The sequence below is a fragment of the Salmo salar genome, chromosome 01 (assembly GCF_965601325.2).
Source record: "Salmo salar chromosome 01, fSalSal1, whole genome shotgun sequence".
In the NCBI taxonomy this organism is placed as follows: domain Eukaryota; kingdom Metazoa; phylum Chordata; class Actinopteri; order Salmoniformes; family Salmonidae; genus Salmo; species Salmo salar.
In genome coordinates, this window is record NC_138291.1 from 4,377,501 (window position 1) to 4,400,000 (window position 22,500).

The 22,500-nt window shown below is 44.8% G+C and overlaps 1 protein-coding gene across 12 annotated transcripts in view; it reads right to left on the reverse strand.

Annotated features, from left to right (window-relative positions):
- The window catches only part of smoc1 (SPARC related modular calcium binding 1), a 139,720-nt gene that overhangs the window by 22,903 nt on the left and 94,317 nt on the right, over positions 1-22,500 (reverse strand). For 10 of the 12 annotated variants that reach the window (XM_045706584.2, XM_045706567.2, XM_045706556.2 and 7 more), the window contains 3 exons: positions 9,484-9,589; positions 7,980-8,224; positions 7,382-7,415 (listed from right to left, as the gene is read on the reverse strand). In XM_045706584.2, coding sequence (XP_045562540.1) covers positions 7,382-7,415; positions 7,980-8,224; positions 9,484-9,589 — 385 coding nt within the window. Of the gene's footprint in view, positions 1-7,361; positions 7,416-7,979; positions 8,225-9,483; positions 9,590-22,500 lie in introns of all 12 variants that reach the window. The other 2 variants (XM_045706431.2, XM_045706390.2) reach the window with 1 other exon arrangement.

A 22,500-nucleotide genomic window follows, 5' to 3' on the forward strand; every position in this document is an offset into this window, starting at 1 on the left:
TGGCTGAATGAGTGACTGACTGGTTGGCTGAATGACTGGTTGGCTGAATGAGTGACTGACTGGTTGGCTGACTGACTGGTTGGCTGAATGAGTGACTGACTGGTTGGCTGAATGAGTGACTGACTGGTTGGCTGAATGAGTGACTGACTGGTTGGCTGAATGAGTGACTGACTGGTTGGCTGACTAACTGGTTGGCTGACTGAGTGACTGACTAGTTGGCTGAAGGAGTGACTGACTGGTTGGCTGAAGGAGTGACTGACTGGTTGGCTGACTGACTGGTTGGCTGACTGACTGGTTGGCTTACTGGTTGGCTGAATGAGTGACTGACTGGTTGGCTGACTGGTTGGCTGAAGGAGTGACTGACTGGTTTGCTGACTGAGTGGTTGGCTGACTGAGTGACTAACTAGTTGGCTGACTGACTGGTTGGCTGAATGAGTGACTGACTGGTTGGCTGAATGAGTGACTGACTGGTTGGCTGAATGAGTGACTGACTGGTTGACTGACTGGTTGGTTGGCGGAATGAGTGACTGACTGGTTGGCTGACTGACTGTTTGGCTGAATGAGTGACTGACTGTTTGGCTGAATGAGTGACTGACTGGTTGGCTGACTGGTTGGCTGAAGGAGTGACTGACTGGTTGGCTGACTGACTGGTTGGCTGAATGAGTGACTGACTGGTTTGCTGACTGAGTGGTTGGCTGACTGAGTGACTAACTAGTTGGCTGACTGACTGGTTGGCTGAATGAGTGACTGACTGGTTGGCTGAATGAGTGACTGACTGGTTGGCTGAATGAGTGACTGACTGGTTGGCTGAATGAGTGACTGACTGGTTGGCTGACTGACTGTTTGGCTGAATGAGTGACTGACTGTTTGGCTGAATGAGTGACTGACTGGTTGGCTGACTGACTGTTTGGCTGAATGAGTGACTGACTGGTTGGCTGACTGGTTGGCTGAATGAGTGACTGACTGGTTGGCTGACTGGTTGGCTGAATTAGTGACTGACTGGTTGGCTGACTGACTGGTTGGCTGAATGAGTGACTGACTGTTTGGCTGAATAAGTGACTGACTGGTTGGCTGACTGAGTGGTTGGCTGAATGAGTGACTAACTAGTTGGCTGACTGACTGGTTGGCTGAATGAGTGACTGACATGTTGGCTGACTGACTGGTTGGCTGAATGAGTGACTGACTGGTTGGCTGACTGACTGGTTGGCTGAATGAGTGACTGAGTGACTGACTGGTTGGCTGAGTGACTGACTGACTGACTGACTAGAAAATAAAGTGGATGTTCCATATCATTCCAACCTTCAGTGTGTCTGTCATTGAGCTGCGGTGAATGTCCGTGCGCCATTTTGTTGTATTCTCTTGCCTACCTAACTGTATGTTAGGTCAGGGAAGGTGAAAAAGCTTGTACTAAATCTGAACAGTCATAGAAGGAGTTTGAAAAAACACTTGTTTTCCCTGTTGTCTGATTTATCAATTCTTATCCATTTTTATAGCTGTAACACGCCGCTATATATTATTTAACCTTTATTCAGAATGACGGCCTTGGAACAGTGGGTTAACTGGTTGGGTTAACTGGTCTAGGAACAGTGGGTTAACTGGTCTAGGAACAGTGGGTTAACTGGTCAAGGAACAGTGGGTTAACTGGTCTAGGAACAGTGGGTTAACTGGTCTAGGAACGGTGGGTTAACTGGTCTAGGAACGGTGGGTTAACTGGTCTAGGAACGGTGGGTTAACTGGTCTAGGAACAGTGGGTTAACTGGTCTAGGAACAGTGGGTTAACTGGTCTAGGAACAGTGGGTTAACTGGTCTAGGAACAGTGGGTTAACTGGTTGGGTTAACTGGTCTAGGAACAGTGGGTTAACTGGTCTAGGAACGGTGGGTTAACTGGTCTAGGAACGGTGGGTTAACTGGTCTAGGAACGGTGGGTTAACTGGTCTAGGAACGGTGGGTTAACTGGTCTAGGAACGGTGGGTTAACTGGTCTAGGAACAGTGGGTTAACTGGTCTAGGAACGGTGGGTTAACTGGTCTAGGAACGGTGGGTTAACTGGTCTAGAAACAGTGGGTTAACTGGTCTAGGAACAGTGGGTTAACTGGTCTAGGAACAGTGGGTTAACTGGTCTAGGAACGGTGGGTTAACTGGTCTAGGAACAGTGGGTTAACTGGTCTAGGAACAGTGGGTTAACTGGTTGGGTTAACTGGTCTAGGAACGGTGGGTTAACTGGTCTAGGAACGGTGGGTTAACTGGTCTAGGAACGGTGGGTTAACTGGTCTAGGAACAGTGGGTTAACTGGTCTAGGAACGGTGGGTTAACTGGTCTAGGAACGGTGGGTTAACTGGTCTAGGAACGGTGGGTTAACTGGTCTAGGAACAGTGGGTTAACAACAGTGGGTTAACTGGTCTAGGAACAGTGGGTTAACTGGTCTAGGAACGGTGGGTTAACTGGTCTAGGAACAGTGGGTTAACTGGTCTAGGAACAGTGGGTTAACTGGTCTAGGAACAGTGGGTTAACTGGTCTAGGAATGGTGGGTTAACTGGTCTAGGAACTGTGGGTTAACTGGTCTAGGAACAGTGGGTTAAGTGGTTGGGTTAACTGGTCTAGGAACAGTGGGTTAACTGGTTGGGTTAACTGGTCTAGGAACAGTGGGTTAACTGGTCTAGGAACGGTGGGTTAACTGGTCTAGGAACGGTGGGTTAACTGGTCTAGGAACAGTGGGTTAACTGGTCTAGGAACGGTGGGTTAACTGGTCTAGGAACAGTGGGTTAACTGGTCTAGGAACAGTGGGTTAACTGGTCTAGGAACAGTGGGTTAACTGGTCTAGGAACGGTGGGTTAACTGGTCTAGGAACAGTGGGTTAACTGGTCTAGGAACAGTGGGTTAACTGGTGTAGGAATGGTGGGTTAACTGGTCTAGGAACAGTGGGTTAACTGGTCTAGGAACAGTGGGTTAACTGGTTGGGTTAACTGGTCTAGGAACAGTGGGTTAACTGGTTGGGTTAACTGGTCTAGGAACAGTGGGTTAACTGGTCTAGGAACAGTGGGTTAACTGGTCTAGGAACAGTGGGTTAACTGGTCTAGGAACAGTGGGTTAACTGGTCTAGGAACAGTGGGTTAACTGGTCTAGGAACAGTGGGTTAACTGGTCTAGGAACAGTGGGTTAACTGCCTTGTTCAGTGGCAGAACGACATTTTACCTTGTCAGCTCAGGGATTCAATCTAGCACACACACACACACACACGGACACACACTCGCGCACACACACACACACACACACACACACACACACACACACACACACACACACACACACACACACACACACACACACACACACACACACACACAAACATGGACACACACACACACACACACGCACACACATGACACACACATGACACACACACACACACGATGTAGACACACACACACACACACACACATGCACACACACAAACACACGACGTGAACACACATACACACACAAGCATACAAATCCACACACATAGCGGCTGCAGTAGTAGGTTCCAGGGCACAACGAGGGATTGGAAGTGGTTTTTATTTGTATTTTCTCCGTTTTTCTCAGTGGAAGAAACCTTGGGCCAACTGGAATGTTCCAACAGTCTCTAAAAAACTTCAGCTGAGTCTTTATTGAACTCATATTTTCTCTCTACTTTACTCGACAGGGTGTTTCTCAATATGCATACTACCGTAGCTCTGACTGGGGTGTTTCTCAATATGCATACTACCGTAGCTCTGACTGGGGTGTTTCTCAATATGCATACTACCTATAACTCTGACTGGGGTGTTTCTCAATATGCATACTACCGTAACTCTGACTGGGGTGTTTCTCAATATGCATACTACCGTAGCTCTGACTGGGGTGTTTCTCAATATGCATACTACCGTAACTCTGACTGGGGTGTTTCTCAATATGCATACTACCGTAACTCTGACTGGGGTGTTTCTCAATATGCATACAACCGTAGCTCTGATGGGGTGTTTCTCAATAGTCAAAATCAAAGTAGGCACTTTTTTTACATCCATACTTGATTTACATATTTGGAATTTGCATTTCAACAGAAAGTACGCCAAGAAATACGACACAACCACGTCAACAACAACAAAAACGACCACTTTTCTTGAAAAACATTGGCAGTGATTATTTGGGGCAGTAGGTAGAATAGTGGTTAGAACGAAAGGTTGCTGGATCGAATCCCCGACCTGACACGGTAAAAAATATGTCATTTTGACCCTGAACAAGGCAGTTAATCCACTGTTCCCCGGTAGGCCGTCATTGTAAATAAGAATTTGTTCTCAAATGACTTGCCTGACTTCTGACTTCAGAATGAATGTTGCCCATTCACATCTCATATTGTTGCCTGATTACAAGCTTGTATCTTGATACCTGATCATTTTGGCATGTTTACCTGCCTACAATACCCACTGTAGTGTGTGGACATCACATGCTAATCGAAGCCCATACACACAATACCCCATAATGACAAAGCGAAAACAGGTTTTTAGAAATTTTTGCAAATTTATTAAAAATAAAAACATAAATACCTTATTTACATAAGTATTCAGACCCTTTGCTATGAGACTCTGAAATTGAGCTCAGGTGCATCCTGTTTCCATTGATCATCCTTGAGATTTTTCTACAACTTGATTGGAGTCCACCTGTGGTAAATTCAATTGGTTGGACATGATTTGGAAATGTGCACACCTGTCTATATAAGGTCCCACAGTTGACAGTTTGGAACCACCAAAACTCTTCCTAGAGCTGGCCGCCTGGCCAAACTGAGCAATTGGTCACCTCCCTTTGTCAGGGAGGTGACCAAGAACCTGATGGTCACTCTGACAGAGCTCCAGAGTTCCTCTGTGGAGATGGGAGAACCTTCCAGAAGGACAAGCATCTCTGCAGCACTCCACCAATCAGGCCTTTATGGTAGAGAGGCCAGAAGGAAGCCACTCCTCAGTAAAAGACACATGACAGCCCGCTTGGAGTTTGCCAAAAGGCACCTAAAGACTCTCAGACCATGAGAAACAAGATTCTCTAGTCTGATGAATCCAAGATTGAACTCTTTGGTCTGAATGCCAACCGTCCCATCTGGAGGAAACCTGGCACCATCGCTATGGTGAAGCATGGTGGTGGCAGCATCATGCTGTGGGGATGATTTTTAGCAGCAGGGACTGGGAGACTAGCCAGGATCGAGGGAAAGATGAACAGAGAAAAGTACAGAGAGATCCTTGATGAAAACCTGCTCCAGAGCGCTCAGGACCTCAGACTGGGGTGAAGGTTCAACTTCCAACAGCACAACAACCCTAAGCACACAGCCAAGACAACGCAGGAGTGGCTTTGGCACAAGTCTCTGAATGTCCTTGAGTGGCCCAGCCACAGTCCGGACTTGAACCTGATCGGACTTCTCTGGAGAGACCTGAAAATAGCTGTGCAGCGACGCTTCCCATCCAACCTGACAGGGCTTGAGAGGATCTGCAGAGAAGAATGGGAGAAACTCCCCAAATACAGGTTTGCCAAGCTTGTAGCGTCATACCCAAGAAGACTGGAGGCTGTAATCGCTGCCAAAGGTGCTTCAACAAAGTACTGAGTAGAGTCTGAATACATATGTAAATGTTTTATTCAGTTATTTATTTTTACAAAATGCGCTAACATAAAAAAAAAAAAAAATGTTTTTCCTTTGTCATTATGGGGTGATGTGTTAAGATTGATGAGGGAAGAAATTATTTAATATTCTACAAATAAATACTATTGTGGGGGGTGGGGGGGGGGGGGGCATTCTTAATGTTTTGAACATTGCATAATGGTTCAGGGCTAATGTCATTAGAACTTTAGTATTTTCTTCTCTTCTCAACTCAGTCAGAGTTTCAACTTAGTTAGAATAGTAAAATACACAAGCTGCTATTTCTAAATGTCGTTGTGCATCAGCAGTTTCTCTTTTCTTCTTATTTCAGTCACTGATAGTCACTCAATTAGCCCACGTCAGCTAAAATGTTTTAGATTGGTAAGTTAGTTTAGCGGCCAGCTATCTAAACTTAGTAATCAGGGTCAAATTACTAGCTTTTTCAAAAATATCTTGACAAAAAAGATAGATCTTAAGGGGGTTCGCCATCAGTGACGGAGTTGACAAAAAATAATTAAAACAGACATATTTTTGCCTATAAAAATGAAAGTTCAATACAAACATTTATAAAATATAGAAACTGATTCATTTGAAAATCCCCAATAAAACCTAACCATTCGATCAGATCTTTCAGCACTCTGACGGAGTTTACGTTTTATGGAGTTGACAAAAATGCAATTTTTCTTTTTCATTCAAGGGGCATACACAGTAGACATTTAGTTTCTCCTCAGTTGATGTATAACTCTAAAACCTAATTAAAATAAACATATTTTTACCAAAATTCATATCTTAATCTATCAGGCAGATGGAGTTGACAGTTTATGGTTGTAACCACGGTGATTCCAATATTGTTTGTTTAAAGCTATCAGTAGAGATCATTCCAGACCATGAGTGGTCTTGTTGCACTAGATGTAATGAGGACATGAAAAAGGGGTCCTTATGGTATAGGTGACCCTGCTCATTCCTGATTCATTTAGGATTTTAGACCAATCTGACTGTTGACCAAATCAACAGACACATCTTTTAGGAATCAACGTTTTGAGAGAAATATTCTTTAAAGGACTATCGGAAGATATATTCTGTAAAATAAAATCATTTTCCAGTTAATATTAATTATTGTCAGTTTCTTTCATTTTAAACACTTTTCTGAGAGAGTTTGTTCCGAACAAGGGCATTTCTGGGCATAGAGCCAAACATTTTTCCCCTTATAAAATTCCCACAAATACATTTTTTAAAGCTTGAATAATAATGCAACAACAACAAACAAAAAAAGTTTCCCCTGCCGGACTTTCCCGGACTTTCAAGAATCCCTGATTTTACAAGTCCTTTTGAAACAACAGTACCTACCTAGCAGTCACTGTAAAAGCAAAGACCTCCAAGTGTATTTAGAACATAAAGATGTGTGCATCTGAACAGAAGCCTGCAGACCAATAACAGAATCCATGTCAGAAGCCAGTCTAAAGCCTAAGTTATACTGCAACCCAAGAACTACAATTAGCTAAGGGCAAAATGCCCACCCTGCATCGCTGCGTAGCAAAAAGAAAATGTGCAGCCACACAAGTTGTAACTCGATGCAAACAACGCAGGATCGTCATTTTGCGTTACGTACTGCAACAGGGTATACATTTGGTTTACATACAAGGATGTTAATGGATTATATTGAAGCGGTCTACAGCGGTTTAAAGTGGCGCTAAGGTTAGTGAAAGCATATTAGTCGGTCTTACTGAACAAATTAATCCCTTGCCTTGTCCCTTGGTTGATGCTGCTCACAGAACTACCTGTAAAGGAAAGGGGAGAGGAGGGAGAGGAGAGGAGAGGAGAGGAGAGGAGAGGAGAGGAGAGGAGAGGAGAGAGAGGAGAGGAGAGGAGAGGAGAGGACACACAGAGGTCAGACTGGGATGTCTATGTCACAAAATGACTGCTATTCAGTCAGCATCATTATGACATGGTAATAAGAGATTACAAAGGGGTTATACATGCTCTATACAAGTCTTATAATGCATTATAACCAGGTCATTTTCACTGCTTTTAACACAACAGATCCTAATGATCTGAGATGCTGATCCACACATCCTGTATGGTTGTCCATTGTGCTGTACGGACAGACGGGACAGGTTCTGGACTGGAAGTGTAGAGTCTGTCCTCGCCTAACTGCTGGTGCAATGCAAACTTTCTGGACAGTTAGCAACATAGTTCAGAGAAATGTAGTTCCTGCTGAGATCTTCGGAGGATAGAAATGAAAGACGGCTCCATTATGAAGACGTACGATGAACTATTGAACAACTATCCAATATGCCTGAGAAGAACGCTCTGTACCAAAATACTTTCTCCTCCTGACTCACCCTCCTTGCTGACCCCAAGACAGCCCTTCAGCTCCAGAAGTGAGATGGCTTTGTCCTTGTTCAGGTCACAGTAGTCAGTGAACTTCCTGGCACATTTCTTGGGTTTGGCTTTCTTCTTGACGTATCTCTTGAAGGGCTTCAGCTCCTTCTTGTTGATGTCATGGCTGCTGTTGTTGTCCAGCTGGGTAAAGTACCAGTGGACCACCCTCTCCTCTAGAGTGTGGCTGGGGTCCGGCTCCATCAACCTATACAGGCCCACAGGGATCAGACACAGGCCCACAGGGTTCAGACACAGGCCCACAGGGTTCAGACACAGGCCCACAGGGTTCAGACACAGGCCCACAGGGTTCAGACACAGACCCACAGGGTTCAGACACAGGCCCACAGGGTTCAGACACAGACCCACAGGGTTCAGACACAGGCCCACAGGGTTCAGACACAGGCCCACAGGGTTCAGACACAGACCCACAGGGTTCAGACACAGGCCCACAGGGTTCAGACACAGGCCCACAGGGTTCAGACACAGGCCCACATACTGAGGGGTTCGACTCAAACCTGTACAGGTACACCCAGTACTCATACACAGGTACACATTCAGAACCTGCTCAGGTACACACTCAGAACCTGCTCAGGTACACACTCAAAACCTGCTCAGCTACACACAGGTACACACTCAGAACCTGCTCAGGTACACACTCAAAACCTGCTCAGGAACACACTCAAAACCTGCTCAGGTACACACAGGTACACACTCAGAACCTGCTCAGGTACACACAGGTAAACACTCAGAACCTGCTCAGGTACACACTCAAAACCTGCTCAGGAACACACAGGTACACACTCAGAACCTGCTCAGGTACACACTCAAAACCTGCTCAGGAACACACAGGTACACACTCAGAACCTGCTCAGGTACACACTCAAAACCTGCTCAGGTACACACTCAAAACCTGCTCAGGTACACACTCAAAACCTGCTCAGGTACACACTCAAAACCTGCTCAGGTACACACAGGTACACACTCAGAACCTGCTCAGGTCCACCGACCGCTCAGGTACACACTCAGAACCTGCTCAGGTACACACTCAGAACCTGCTCAGGTACACACTCAGAACCTGCTCAGGTACACACTCAGAACCTGCTCAGGTACACACTCAGAACCTGCTCAGGTACACACTCAAAACCTGCTCAGGTACACACAGGTACACACTCAGAACCTGCTCAGGTACACACTCAAAACCTGCTCAGGTACACACAGGTACACACTCAGAACCTGCTCAGGTACACACTCAAAACCTGCTCAGGTACACACAGGTACACACTCAGAACCTGCTCAGGTACACACTCAAAACCTGCTCAGGTACACACAGGTACACACTCAGAACCTGCTCAGGTACACACTCAGTGATCCAGATCTAATTCCCCATCCAAACCTAATGAAAGAGATTTCAACATCATAGTTGATTGTTTAAGCTTGAGGGGTATACATTTCGTTATGACTTACCTCCCGCCACCAGAGGGGGTTGGTGAGTTTATGGCCTGGACCATGTCTGTGGTAAGGGCGTCTAAAAGGCTGGTAATGAATTCCACTTTTTTACCCTCCGGACAGCCTGTCACAGGAAAACAGAGAGAGTATTCAACAATCATTACCACTGTCTCACAGCAAAACTGAGAGAGTATTCAACAATCATTACCACTCTCTCACAGCAAAACACCAACAGCACAGTCACTCCTCAACAATCATTACCACTATCTCACAGCAACACAGAGAAAGCACAGTCACTCCTCAACAACCATTACCACTGTTAGAAGACAACTAAGCTGTGCTGAAATAGAATGGCTTTGGCAGAAAGGATTCAGGCTCCATTAAAAAGGTCCAAGCTTTTTACAGCTGATGGCTGAGCCCAGTGTTAAGTATCTCTGGTAAACAGTAGAACTACAGCTGATGGCTGAGCCCAGTGGTAAGTACCTCTGGTAAACAGTAGAACTACAGCTGATGGCTGAGCCCAGTGTTAAGTATCTCTGGTAAACAGTAGAACTACAGCTGATGGCTGAGCCCAGTGGTAAGTACCTCTGGTAAACAGTAGAACTACAGCTGATGGCTGAGCCCAGTGTTAAGTATCTCTGGTAAACAGTAGAACTACAGCTGATGGCTGAGCCCAGTGGTAAGTACCTCTGGTAAACAGTAGAACTACAGCTGATGGCTGAGCCCAGTGTTAAGTATCTCTGGGAAACAGTAGAACTACAGCTGATGGCTGAGCCCAGTGTTAAGTATCTCTGGTAAACAGTAGAACTACAGCTGATGGCTGAGCCCAGTGTTAAGTATCTCTGGTAAACAGTAGAACTACAGCTGATGGCTGAGCCCAGTGTTAAGTATCTCTGGTAAACAGTAGAACTACAGCTGATGGCTGAGCCCAGTGTTAAGTATCTCTGGTAAACAGTAGAACTACAGCTGATGGCTGAGCCCAGTGTTAAGTATCTCTGGTAAACAGTAGAACTACAGCTGATGGCTGAGCCCAGTGTTAAGTACCTCTGGTAAACAGTAGAACTACAGCTGATGGCTGAGCCCAGTGTTAAGTATCTCTGGTAAACAGTAGAACTACAGCTGATGGCTGAGCCCAGTGTTAAGTACCTCTGGTAAACAGTAGAACTACAGCTGATGGCTGAGCCCAGTGTTAAGTATCTCTGGTAAACAGTAGAACTACAGCTGATGGCTGAGCCCAGTGTTAAGTACCTCTGGTAAACAGTAGAACTACAGCTGATGGCTGAGCCCAGTGTTAAGTATCTCTGGTAAACAGTAGAACTACAGCTGATGGCTGAGCCCAGTGTTAAGTACCTCTGGTAAACAGTAGAACTACAGCTATACCTGGTGATGCATGGAGATGGAGAAAGGAGAAAACACAATTTTTAACTGTGTGTGTGTGTGTGTGTGTGTGTGTGTGTGTGTGTGTGTGTGTGTGTGTGTGTGTGTGTGTGTGTGTGTGTGTGTGTGTGTGTGTGTGTGTGTGTGTGTGTGTGTGTGTGTGTGTGTGTGTGTGTGTAGATCTGACGTTTTGGTCGTCTAAACTTAAAGAGTAAGAACAGGGTCTGTGACATCGTTACCAAACTAATTAGCAGGATCATTGGTATGAACTGAACTGACCTGACCTTTCACCTGCGTCAGACATGAGTCATATGGTAAGGAGCAATCTGAGGGACTTCCAGCACGCCTTATTTAAGGCGCTTTCCTCAGAGCACAGACTCCCCAAGTTAAAACTAACTAGGTCTATACTGTCCTTCATGCCAGCTGCTATCAGCTGTCTCAGTCATCTCTAATAGCATATTGCTGTATATATTGTTGGGGTGTATATTTGTCATGTGTTTTTACTAAGTGCTGCTAAATGAATAGGCCCCTGGGGATAATAAAATACACTACAGGTGCATTAGAGTTGTGTTCTAAATGGCACCCTATAATAAAGACACTACAGGTGATTTAGAGTTGTGTTCTAAATGGCACCCTATAATAAAGACACTACAGGTGAGAGTAGAGTTGTGTTCTAAATGGCACCCTATAATAAAGACACTACAGGTGCATTAGAGTTGTGTTCTAAATGGCACCCTATAATAAATACACTACAGGTGATTTAGAGTTGTGTTCTAAATGGCACCCTATAATAAATACAGTACAGGTGATTTAGAGTTGTGTTCTAAACGGCACCCTATAATAAAGACACTACAGGTGATTTAGATTTGTGTTCTACGTAGCCCACAGCAGCGCACTACATGAGCAATAGGGCACCGTTTGAGACGAAGCCATAGATGAGAGGCAGGCAGCAGTGTGTAGTTGGGCAGTGCAGACCTGTTAACTTTTATGATAGCGTGCTGAACACCTCAGGTGGCTCTCTTTAATTGCCCAGATGCATGGTTTTAATAGCACACTGGACTAGGCCAATGTTTTACCCCCTTAATTCTGTCTCTTAAAGAGAAACTTCAAACACCAGCTAGGGGATATAATCATCCCTCTCCCTCTCCCCCCGCTCTCTCTCTCTCTCTCTCTCTCTCTCTCTCTCTCTCTCTCTCTCTCTCTCTCTCTCTCTCTCTCTCTCTCTCTCTCTCTCTGAGAGTGTTGTGTCGTTGTGTTGATCGGTGGGAGGTGGTCTCCTCTAACCTTAACCCGCCAGGTGAATCTAATTACCATGTCCTAGATCGGACAAGTCAGGCTCTGGGACGAACCGCCTCACTGCTTCTGAACCCGACTGTTAAATTGGGGCGTTATGAAGTGTGACCCCGTATGTTCAACAGCACCCTGTGTGTCTGCGTCCAAAACAGAACCCGTTTCCCTATGCAGTTTACTATTGTTGACCAGGGCCCATAGGATAAAGGGTGCAGTTTACTATTGTTGACCAGGGCCCATAGGATAAAGGGTGCAGTTTACTATTGTTGACCAGGGCCCATAGGATAAAGGGTGCAGTTTACTATTGTTGACCAGGGCCCATAGGATAAAGGGTGCAGTTTACTATTGTTGACCAGGGCCCATAGGATAAAGGGTGCAGTTTACTATTGTTGACCAGGGCCCATAGGATAAAGGGTGCAGTTTACTATTGTTGACCAGGGCCCATAGGATAAAGGGTGCAGTTTACTATTGTTGACCAGGGCCCATAGGATAAAGGGTGCAGTTTACTATTGTTGACCAGGGCCCATAGGATAAAGGGTGCAGTTTACTATTGTTGACCAGGGCCCATAGGGTAAAGGGTGCAGTTTACTATTGTTGACCAGGGCCCATAGGATAAAGGGTGCAGTTTACTATTGTTGACCAGGGCCCATAGGATAAAGGGTGCAGTTTACTATTGTTGACCAGGGCCCATAGGATAAAGGGTGCAGTTTACTATTGTTGACCAGGGCCCATAGGATAAAGGGTGCAGTTTACTATTGTTGACCAGGGCCCATAGGATAAAGGGTGCAGTTTACTATTGTTGACCAGGGCCCATAGGATAAAGGGTGCAGTTTACTATTGTTGACCAGGGCCCATAGGATAAAGGGTGCAGTTTACTATTGTTGACCAGGGCCCATAGGATAAAGGGTGCAGTTTACTATTGTTGACCAGGGCCCATAGGATAAAGGGTGCAGTTTACTATTGTTGACCAGGGCCCATAGGGTAAAGGGTGCCGTTTTATAAAGGAACTCTGAAGATGTCTTAGAAACCCTTTAGTCCTAGTATGTCTGTTTCTGGTCAGAGGGTGTGTTGGTCTGGTTCGTGGTGTGGTAGTCTGGGTTAGGGTGACGTCAGACCTACAGACCGTTAACTTCATGTGACTAATAGAGTTAGACCATAAAGGATTCAATCCAAGGTGTTACAGAGCAGCACACTGTAGAGCAGACAATGAGCTTTTAAAGCTTCAGCCAAGATCTGTAGCATTTTCCACGAATACCATCTCCGTGAACGTCAGGGACACTGCGTCTGAAAGGCTCATTGATATCGCCGTGTTTTATAATGCAGTGTTTTATAACGCACATTGGCATTGATGTAACTCAGTGGTGTTGTTTGTTGTGGCGGTTCGCTCGTGAACATCCCCATCCAACTATACTACTTTAATATAACTCCAATCAGCCACTCAGACAGACCCCATGGTTCCCAACACCTCTAGCTCCCCTCCGGCAGCCTACACTCCGCCACTCCCGCTTCCCGCTCTCTCCCCCCCTCCCCCACCAACACTTACAACTTCCATAAAACAAACCATACATCTGCGGCACAGTCAGAAGCCTTGCTCCACTCTGTAAAGTGTCCAGATGCCTGGGAATGAAATGCAACTTTAAAGGACGTGGTGAAACAGAGAGAGACAACACGGAACCGAAACAAGTGAGAAACCATTAACCTGGTCCCAGACCTGTTCCTGCTATCAGTTAGCCTTGTCCATGGCCTGTTCCTGCTATCAGTTAGCCTTGTCCATGGCCTGTTCCTGCTATCAGTTAGCCTTGTCCATGGCCTGTTCCTGCTATCAGTTAGCCTTGTCCATGGCCTGTTCCTGCTATCAGTTAGCCTGGTCCATGACCTGTTCCTGCTATCAGTTAGCTTGGTCCCAGACCTGTTCCTGCTATCAGTTAGCCTTGTTCATTACCTGTTCCTGCTATCAGGTAGCCTGGTCCATGACCTGTTCCTGCTATCAGTTAGCCTGGTCCCAGAACTGTTCCTGCTATCAGTTAGCCTGGTCCCAGAACTGTTCCTGCTATCAGTTAGCCTGGTCCATGACCTGTTCCTGCTATCAGTTAGCCTGGTCCCAGAACTGTTCCTGCTATCAGTTAGCCTGGTCCATGACCTGTTCCTGCTATCAGTTAGCCTGGTCCATGACCTGTTCCTGCTACCAGTTAGTCTTGTCCATGACCTGTTCCTGCTATCAGTTAGCCTGGTCCATGACCTGTTCCTGCTATCAGTTAGCCTGGTCCCAGAACTGTTCCTGCTATCAGTTAGCCTGGTCCATCACCTGTTCCTGCTATCAGTTAGTCTGGTCCCAGAACTGTTCCTGCTATTAGTTAGCCTGGTCCCAGAACTGTTCCTGCTATCAGTTAGCCTGGTCCCAGAACTGTTCCTGCTATCAGTTAGCCTGGTCCATTACCTGTTCCTGCTATCAGTTAGTCTGGTCCCAGAACTGTTCCTGCTATCAGTTAGCCTGGTCCCAGAACTGTTCCTGCTATCAGTTAGCCTGGTCCCAGAACTGTTCCTGCTATCAGTTAGTCTGGTCCATTACCTGTTCCTGCTATCAGTTAGCCTTGTCCATGACCTGCTCCTGCTATCAGTTAGCCTGTTCCCAGAACTGTTCCTGCTATCAGTTAGCCTGGTCCCAGAACTGTTCCTGCTATCAGTTAGCCTGGTCCCAGAACTGTTCCTGCTCTCAGTTAGCCTGGTCCCAGAACTGTTCCTGCTATTAGTTAGCCTGGTCCCAGAACTGTTCCTGCTATCAGTTAGCCTGGTCCCAGAACTGTTCCTGCTATCAGTTAGCCTGGTTAATGACCTGTTCCTGCTATCAGTTAGCCTGGTCCCAGAACTGTTCCTGCTATCAGTTAGCCTGGTCCATGACCTGTTCCTGCTATCAGTTAGCCTGGTCCATGACCTGTTCCTGCTATCAGTTAGCCTGGTCCATGACCTGTTCCTGCTATCAGTTAGTCTTGTCCATGACCTGTTCCTGCTATCAGTTAGCCTTGTCCATGACCTGTTCCTGCTATCAGTTAGCCTTGTCCATGACCTGTTCCTGCTATCAGTTAGCCTGGTCCATGACCTGTTCCTGCTATCAGTTAGCCTGGTCCCAGAACTGTTCCTGCTATCAGTTAGCCTGGTCCATCACCTGTTCCTGCTATCAGTTAGTCTGGTCCCAGACCTGTTCCTGCTATCAGTTAGCTTGGTCCCAGACCTGTTCCTGCTATCAGTTAGCCTTGTCCATGACCTGTTCCTGCTATCAGTTAGCCTTGTCCATGACCTGTTCCTGCTATCAGTTAGCCTTGTCCATGACCTGTTCCTGCTATCAGTTAGCCTGGTCCCAGAACTGTTCCTGCTATCAGTTAGCCTGGTCCATGACCTGTTCCTGCTATCAGTTAGCCTGGTCCATGACCTGTTCCTGCTATCAGTTAGCCTGGTCCCAGAACTGTTCCTGCTATCAGTTAGCCTGGTCCATGACCTGTTCCTGCTATCAGTTAGCCTTGTCCATGACCTGTTCCTGCTATCAGTTAGCCTGGTCCCAGAACTGTTCCTGCTATCAGTTAGCCTGGTCCATGACCTGTTCCTGCTATCAGTTAGCCTGGTCCCAGAACTGTTCCTGCTAACATTCCACTCAACATGTTTACCATGAGAAGGAATAGAAAGAAGTGTTCCTGTTAGCAGGAACAGGTCTGGGACCAGGCTAGTAGAGGCACATGAAGTGAGAGAGTACAGTAACTATATGAACTAAGTAAAAACCTTTAGTAGAGACGAGTGAGTCCTTGGCTTTAGTAAAGACAAGTGAACCCTTGGTTTTGGTAGAGACTAGTGAACCCTTGGTTTTAGTAGAGAATAGTGAGCCCTTGGTTTTAGTAGAGAATAGTAAACCCTTGGCTTTAGTAGAGACTAGTGAGCCCTTGGCTTTAGTAAAGACTAGTGAGCCCTTGGCTTTAGTAGAGACTAGTGAGCCCTTGGCTTTAGTAAAGACTAGTGAGCCCTTGGCTTTAGTAGAGACTAGTGAGCCCTTGGCTTTAGTAGAGACTAGTGAGCCCTTGGCTTTAGTAGAGACTAGTGAGCCCTTGGCTTTAGTAGAGACAAGTGAGCCCTTGGCTTTAGTAGAGACTAGTGAGCCCTTGGCTTTAGTAGAGACTAGTGAGCCCTTGGCTTTAGTAGAGACTAGTGAGCCCTTGGCTTTAGTAGAGACAAGTGAGCCCTTGGCTTTAGTAAAGACTAGTGAGCCCTTGGCTTTAGTAGAGACAAGTGAGCCCTTGGCTTTAGTAGAGACTAGTGAGCCCTTGGCTTTAGTAGAGACTAGTGAGCCCTTGGCTTTAGTAGAGACTAGTGAGCCCTTGGCTTTAGTAGAGACTAGTGAGCCCTTGGCTTTAGTAGAGACAAGTGAGCCCTTGGCTTTAGTAGAGACTAGTGAGCCCTTGGCTTTAGTAGAGACTAGTGAGCCCTTGGCTTTAGTAGAGACTAGTGAGCCCTTGGCTTTAGTAGAGACTAGTGAGCCCTTGGCTTTAGTAAAGACTAGTGAGCCCTTGGCTTTAGTAAAGACTAGTGAGCCCTTGGCTTTAGTAGAGACAAGTGAGCCCTTGGCTTTAGTAGAGACAAGTGAGCCCTTGGCTTTAGTAGAGACACGTGAGCCCTTTGCTTTAGTAGAGACTAGTGAGCCCTTGGCTTTAGTAGAGACTAGTGAGCCCTTGGCTTTAGTAGAGACTAGTGAGCCCTTGGCTTTAGTAGAGACAAGTGAGCCCTTGGCTTTAGTAGAGACTAGTGAGCCCTTGGCTTTAGTAGAGACAAGTGAGCCCTTGGCTTTAGTAAAGACTAGTGAGCCCTTGGCTTTAGTAGAGACAAGTGAGCCCTTGGCTTTAGTAGAGACAAGTGAGCCCTTGGCTTTAGTAGAGACTAGTGAGCCCTTGGCTTTAGTAGAGACTAGTGAGCCCTTGGCTTTAGTAGAGACTAGTGAGCCCTTGGCTTTAGTAGAGACTAGTGAGCCCTTGGCTTTAGTAGAGACTAGTGAGCCCTTGAAACTCAGCAAAATACCTCAAAAAGAAAACAAAAACAGAAGCAGAGGCACATTGACTATGAAAAAACTATGTTCAGTACAATATATAAGCTCCTATATACACTCTCTTCAATATATAAGCTCCTATATACACTCTCTTCAATATATAAGCTCCTATATACACTCTCTTCAATATATAAGCTCCTATATACACTCTCTTCAATATATAAGCTCCTATATACACTCTCTTCAATAAATAAGCTCCTATATACACTCTCTTCAATATATAAGCTCCTATATACACTCTCTTCAATATATAAGCTCCTATATACACTCTCTTCAATATATAAGCTCCTATATACACTCTCTTCAATATATAAGCTCCTATATACACTCTCTTCAATATATAAGCTCCTATATACACTCTCTTCAATATATAAGCTCCTATATACACTCTCTTCAATATATAAGCTCCTATATACACTCTCTTCAATATATAAGCTCCTATATACACTCTCTTCAATATATAAGCTCCTATATACACTCTCTTCAATATATAAGCTCCTATATACACTCTCTTCAATATATAAGCTCCTATATACACTCTCTTCAATATATAAGCTCCTATATACACTCTCTTCAATATATAAGCTCCTATATACACTCTCTTCAATATATAAGCTCCTATATACACTCTCTTCAATATATAAGCTCCTATATACACTCTCTTCAATATATAAGCTCCTATATACACTCTCTTCAATATATAAGCTCCTATATACACTCTCTTCAATATATAAGCTCCTATATACACTCTCATCAAAATATTAGCTCCTATATACACTCTCTTCAATATATAAGCTCCTATATACACTCTCTTCAATATATAAGCTCCTATATACACTCTCATCAAAATATTAGCTCCTATATACACTCTCTTCAATATATAAGCTCCTATATACACTCTCTTCAATATATAAGCTCCTATATACACTCTCTTCAATATATAAGCTCCTATATACACTCTCATCAAAATATTAGCTCCTATATACACTCTCTTCAATATATAAGCTCCTATATACACTCTCATCAATATATTAGCTCCTATATACACTCTCTTCAATATATAAGCTCCTATATACACTCTCATCAATATATAAGCTCTTTTATACACTCTCACCATATACACTCTCTCTCTTTTTCTTTCTTTCTTTCTTTCTTTCTTTCTTTCTTTCTTTCTTTCTTTCTTTCTTTCTTTCTTTCTTTCTTTCTTTCTTTCTTTCTTTCTATCTTTCTTTCTTTCTTTCTCTCTCGGAGTACCTGAGCCCTAGGACCGTGCCTCAGGACTACCTGGCCTGATGACTCCTTGCTGTCCCCAGTCCACCTGGTCGTGCTGCTGCTCCAGTTTCAACTGTTCTGCCTGCGGCTTTGGAACCCTGACCTGTTCACCGGACATGCTACCTGTCCCAGACCTGCTGTCCCAGACCTGCTGGAACCCTGACCTGTTCACCGGACGTGCTACCTGTCCCAGACCTGCTGTTTTCAACTCTCTAGAGAAAGCAGGAGTGGTAGAGAAACTCTGAATGATTGGCTATGAAAAGCCAACTGACATTCACACCTGAGGTGCTGACCTGTTGCACCCTCTACAACCACTGTGATTATTATTATCTGACCCTGCTGGTCATCGATGAACATTTGAACATCTTGGCCATGTTCTGTTATAATCTCCACCCAGCACAGCCAAAAGAGGACTGGCCACCCCTCATAGCCTGGTTCCTCACTAGGTTTCTTCCTAGGTTCTCTCTCACCAATTTATAAGCTATTATATACACCATCAATTTAGAAGCTCTAATATACATTCTTGTCAATATATAAGCTATTATATACACTCTCAACAATATATAAGCTCCTATACACACCCACAACAATATACAAGGTCTAATATGCACGCTCATCAACATATATGCTCTTATGTATACTCACATCAATATAAAATGTATTATATACACACTCATCAATATATAAGATCAAATATACACTCTCATCAATACATTCGCTCTTAAATACACTCTCACCAATATATAAGCTCTTATTTACACTCTTATCAATTTATAAGTTCTTATAAACACTATCATCAATATATAAGCTCAAATATACACTATCATCAATATATAAGCTATAATATACACTCTCACCAATATAAAGGCTCTTATATACACTTGAATCAATATGTAAGGTCTTATATACACTCTCATCAATATTTAAGCGCTTATATGCACCCTATTAAATATATAACCTCTAATATACACTCTAACCAAAATATTTAAGCTCTAATATACACTATCATCAATATATAAGCTCTAATATACATTCTCATTCATAAACAAGCTCAGAAATACACTCTCATAAATATATAAGTTCTTATATACACTCTCATCAATATATAAACTCTAATATATACTCTCACCAATATATAAGCTCTTATATACACTCCGCTCGGGCAGCCGAGCGGAAATGGAGGAAAACTAGCCTCCCTGCGGACCTGGCATCTTTTCACTCCCTCCTCTCTACATTTTCCTCCTCTGTTTCTGCTGCTAAAGCCACTTTCTACCACTCTAACTTTCAAGCATCTGCCTCTAACCCTAGGAAGCTCTTTGCCACCTTCTCCTCCCTCCTGAATCCTCCTCCCCCTCCCCCCCCTCTGCGGATGACTTCGTCAACCATTTTGAAAAGAAGGTCGACGACATCCGATCCTCGTTTGTTAAGTCAAACTGCTCACATTGCCCTACCCTATGCTTTGACCTCTTTCTCCCCTCTCTCTCCAGATGAAATCTTGCGTCTTGTGACGGCCGGCCGCCCAACAACCTGCCCGCTTGACCCTATCCCCTCCTCTCTTCTCCAGACCATTTCCGGAGACCTTCTCCCTTACCTCACCTCGCTCATCAACTCATCCTTGACCGCTGGCTACGTCCCTTCCGTCTTCAAGAGAGCGAGAGTTTGCACCCCTTCTCAAAAAACCTACACTCGATCCCTCCGATGTCAACAACTACAGACCAGTATCCCTTCTTTCTTTTCTCTCCAAAACTCTTGAACGTGCCGTCCTTGGCCAGCTCTCCTGCTATCTCTCTCAGAATGACCTTCTCGATCCAAATCAGTCAGGTTTCAAGGCTGGTCATTCAACTGAGACTGCTCTTCTCTGTGTCACGGAGGCTCTCCGCACTGCTAAAGCTAACTCTCTCTCCTCTGCTCTCATCCTTCTAGACCTATCTGCTGCCTTTGATACTGTGAACCATCAGATCCTCCTCTAAACCCTCTCCGAGTTGGGTATCTCCGGTGCGGCTCACTCTTGGATTGCGTCCTACCTGACAGGTCGCTCCTACCAGGTGGCGTGGCGTGAATCCGTCTCCGCACCACGTGCTCTCACCACTGGTGTCCCCCAGGGCTCAGTTCTAGGCCCTCTCCTATTCTCGCTATACACCAAGTCACTTGGCTCTGTCATATCCTCACATGGTCTCTCCTATCATTGCTACGCAGACGACACATAGTTAATCTTCTCCTTTCCCCCTTCTGATAACCAGGTGGCGAATCGCATCTCCGCATGTCTGGCAGACATATCAGTGTGGATGACGGATCACCACCTCAAGCTGAACCTCGGCAAGACGGAGCTGCTCTTCCTCCCGGGGAAGGACTGCCCTTTCCATGATCTCGCCATCACGGTGGACAACTCCATTGTGTCCTCCTCCCAGAGTGCTAAGAGCCTCGGCGTGACCCTGGACAACACCCTGTCGTTCTCCGCTAACATCAAGGCGGTGACCCGATCCTGTAGGTTCATGCTATACAACATTCGCAGAGTACGACCCTGCCTTACGCAGGAAGCGGCGCAGGTCCTAATCCAGGCACTTGTCATCTCCCGTCTGGATTACTGCAACTCCCTGTTGGCGGGGCTCCCTGCCTGTGCCATTAAACCCCTACAACTCATCCAGAACGCCGCAGCCCGTCTGGTGTTCAACCTTCCCAAGTTCTCTCACGTCACCCCGCTCCTCCGCACACTCCACTGGCTTCCAGTTGAAGCTCGCATCTGCTACAAGACCATGGTGCTTGCCTACGGAGCTGTGAGGGGAACGGCACCTCCGTACCTTCGGGCTCTGATCAGTCCCTACACCCAAACAAAGGCACTGCGTTCATCCACCTCTGGCCTGCTGGCCCCCCTACCTCTGCGGAAGCACAGTTCCCGCTCAGCCCAGTCAGAACTGTTCGCTGCCCTGGCACCCCAATGGTGGAACAAGCTCCCTCACGACGCCAGGACAGCGGAGTCAATCACCACCTTCCGTAGACACCTGAAACCCCACCTCTTTAAGGAATACCTAGGATAGGATATAGTAATCCTTCTAACCCCCCCCCCAAAAAAAAATATATATAGATGTACTATTGTAAAGTGGTTGTTCCACTGGATATCATAAGGTGAATGCACCAATTTGTAAGTCGCTCTGGATAAGAGTGTCTGCTAAATGACGTAAATGTAAATGTAAAATAAGCTCTCATATACACTCTTATCAATATATAAGCTCCATATACACTCTCAACAGTATATAGGCTCTAATATGCACGCTCATCAACATATATGATCTGATGTACACACTCATCAATATATAAGCTCCTATATACTCTCATCAATATATAAGCTCCTATATACACTCTCATCAATATATAAGCTCCTATATACTCTCATCAATATATAAGCTCTTATATACACACTCATCAATATATAAGCTACAAAATACACTCTCACCAATATTTAAGCTCTTAAATATTCTCACATCAATCTATAAGCTTTAATAAACACTCTCCCTTATATATGCTCTTACATACACTCTCACCAATATAAAAGCTCTTATATACACTCTGATCAATTAATAAGATCTTATATACACTCTCATCAATATTTAAGCTCATATATACATTCAAATCAATATATAAGCTCCTACATACACTCATCAATGTATAAGCTCCTATATACACTTTCACTAATATATAAGCTCTTATATACACTCACATCAATATATGAGCTCTTATATACACTCTCATCAATATATAGGCTCTAACATGAACTCTTATCAATATATAAGCTCTTATATACACTCCAATCAATATATAAGCTCTAATATGCACTCTCACCAACATATAAGCTCTAATATACACTTTCAATAATATAAAATCTCTAATATACACTCTTATCAATATATAAGCACTAAAATACACTCTAATTAATAAATATACTCTAATATAGACTCTCACCAAAATATAAGCTCTTATATACACTCTCATGAATATATAAGCTCCTATATACATTC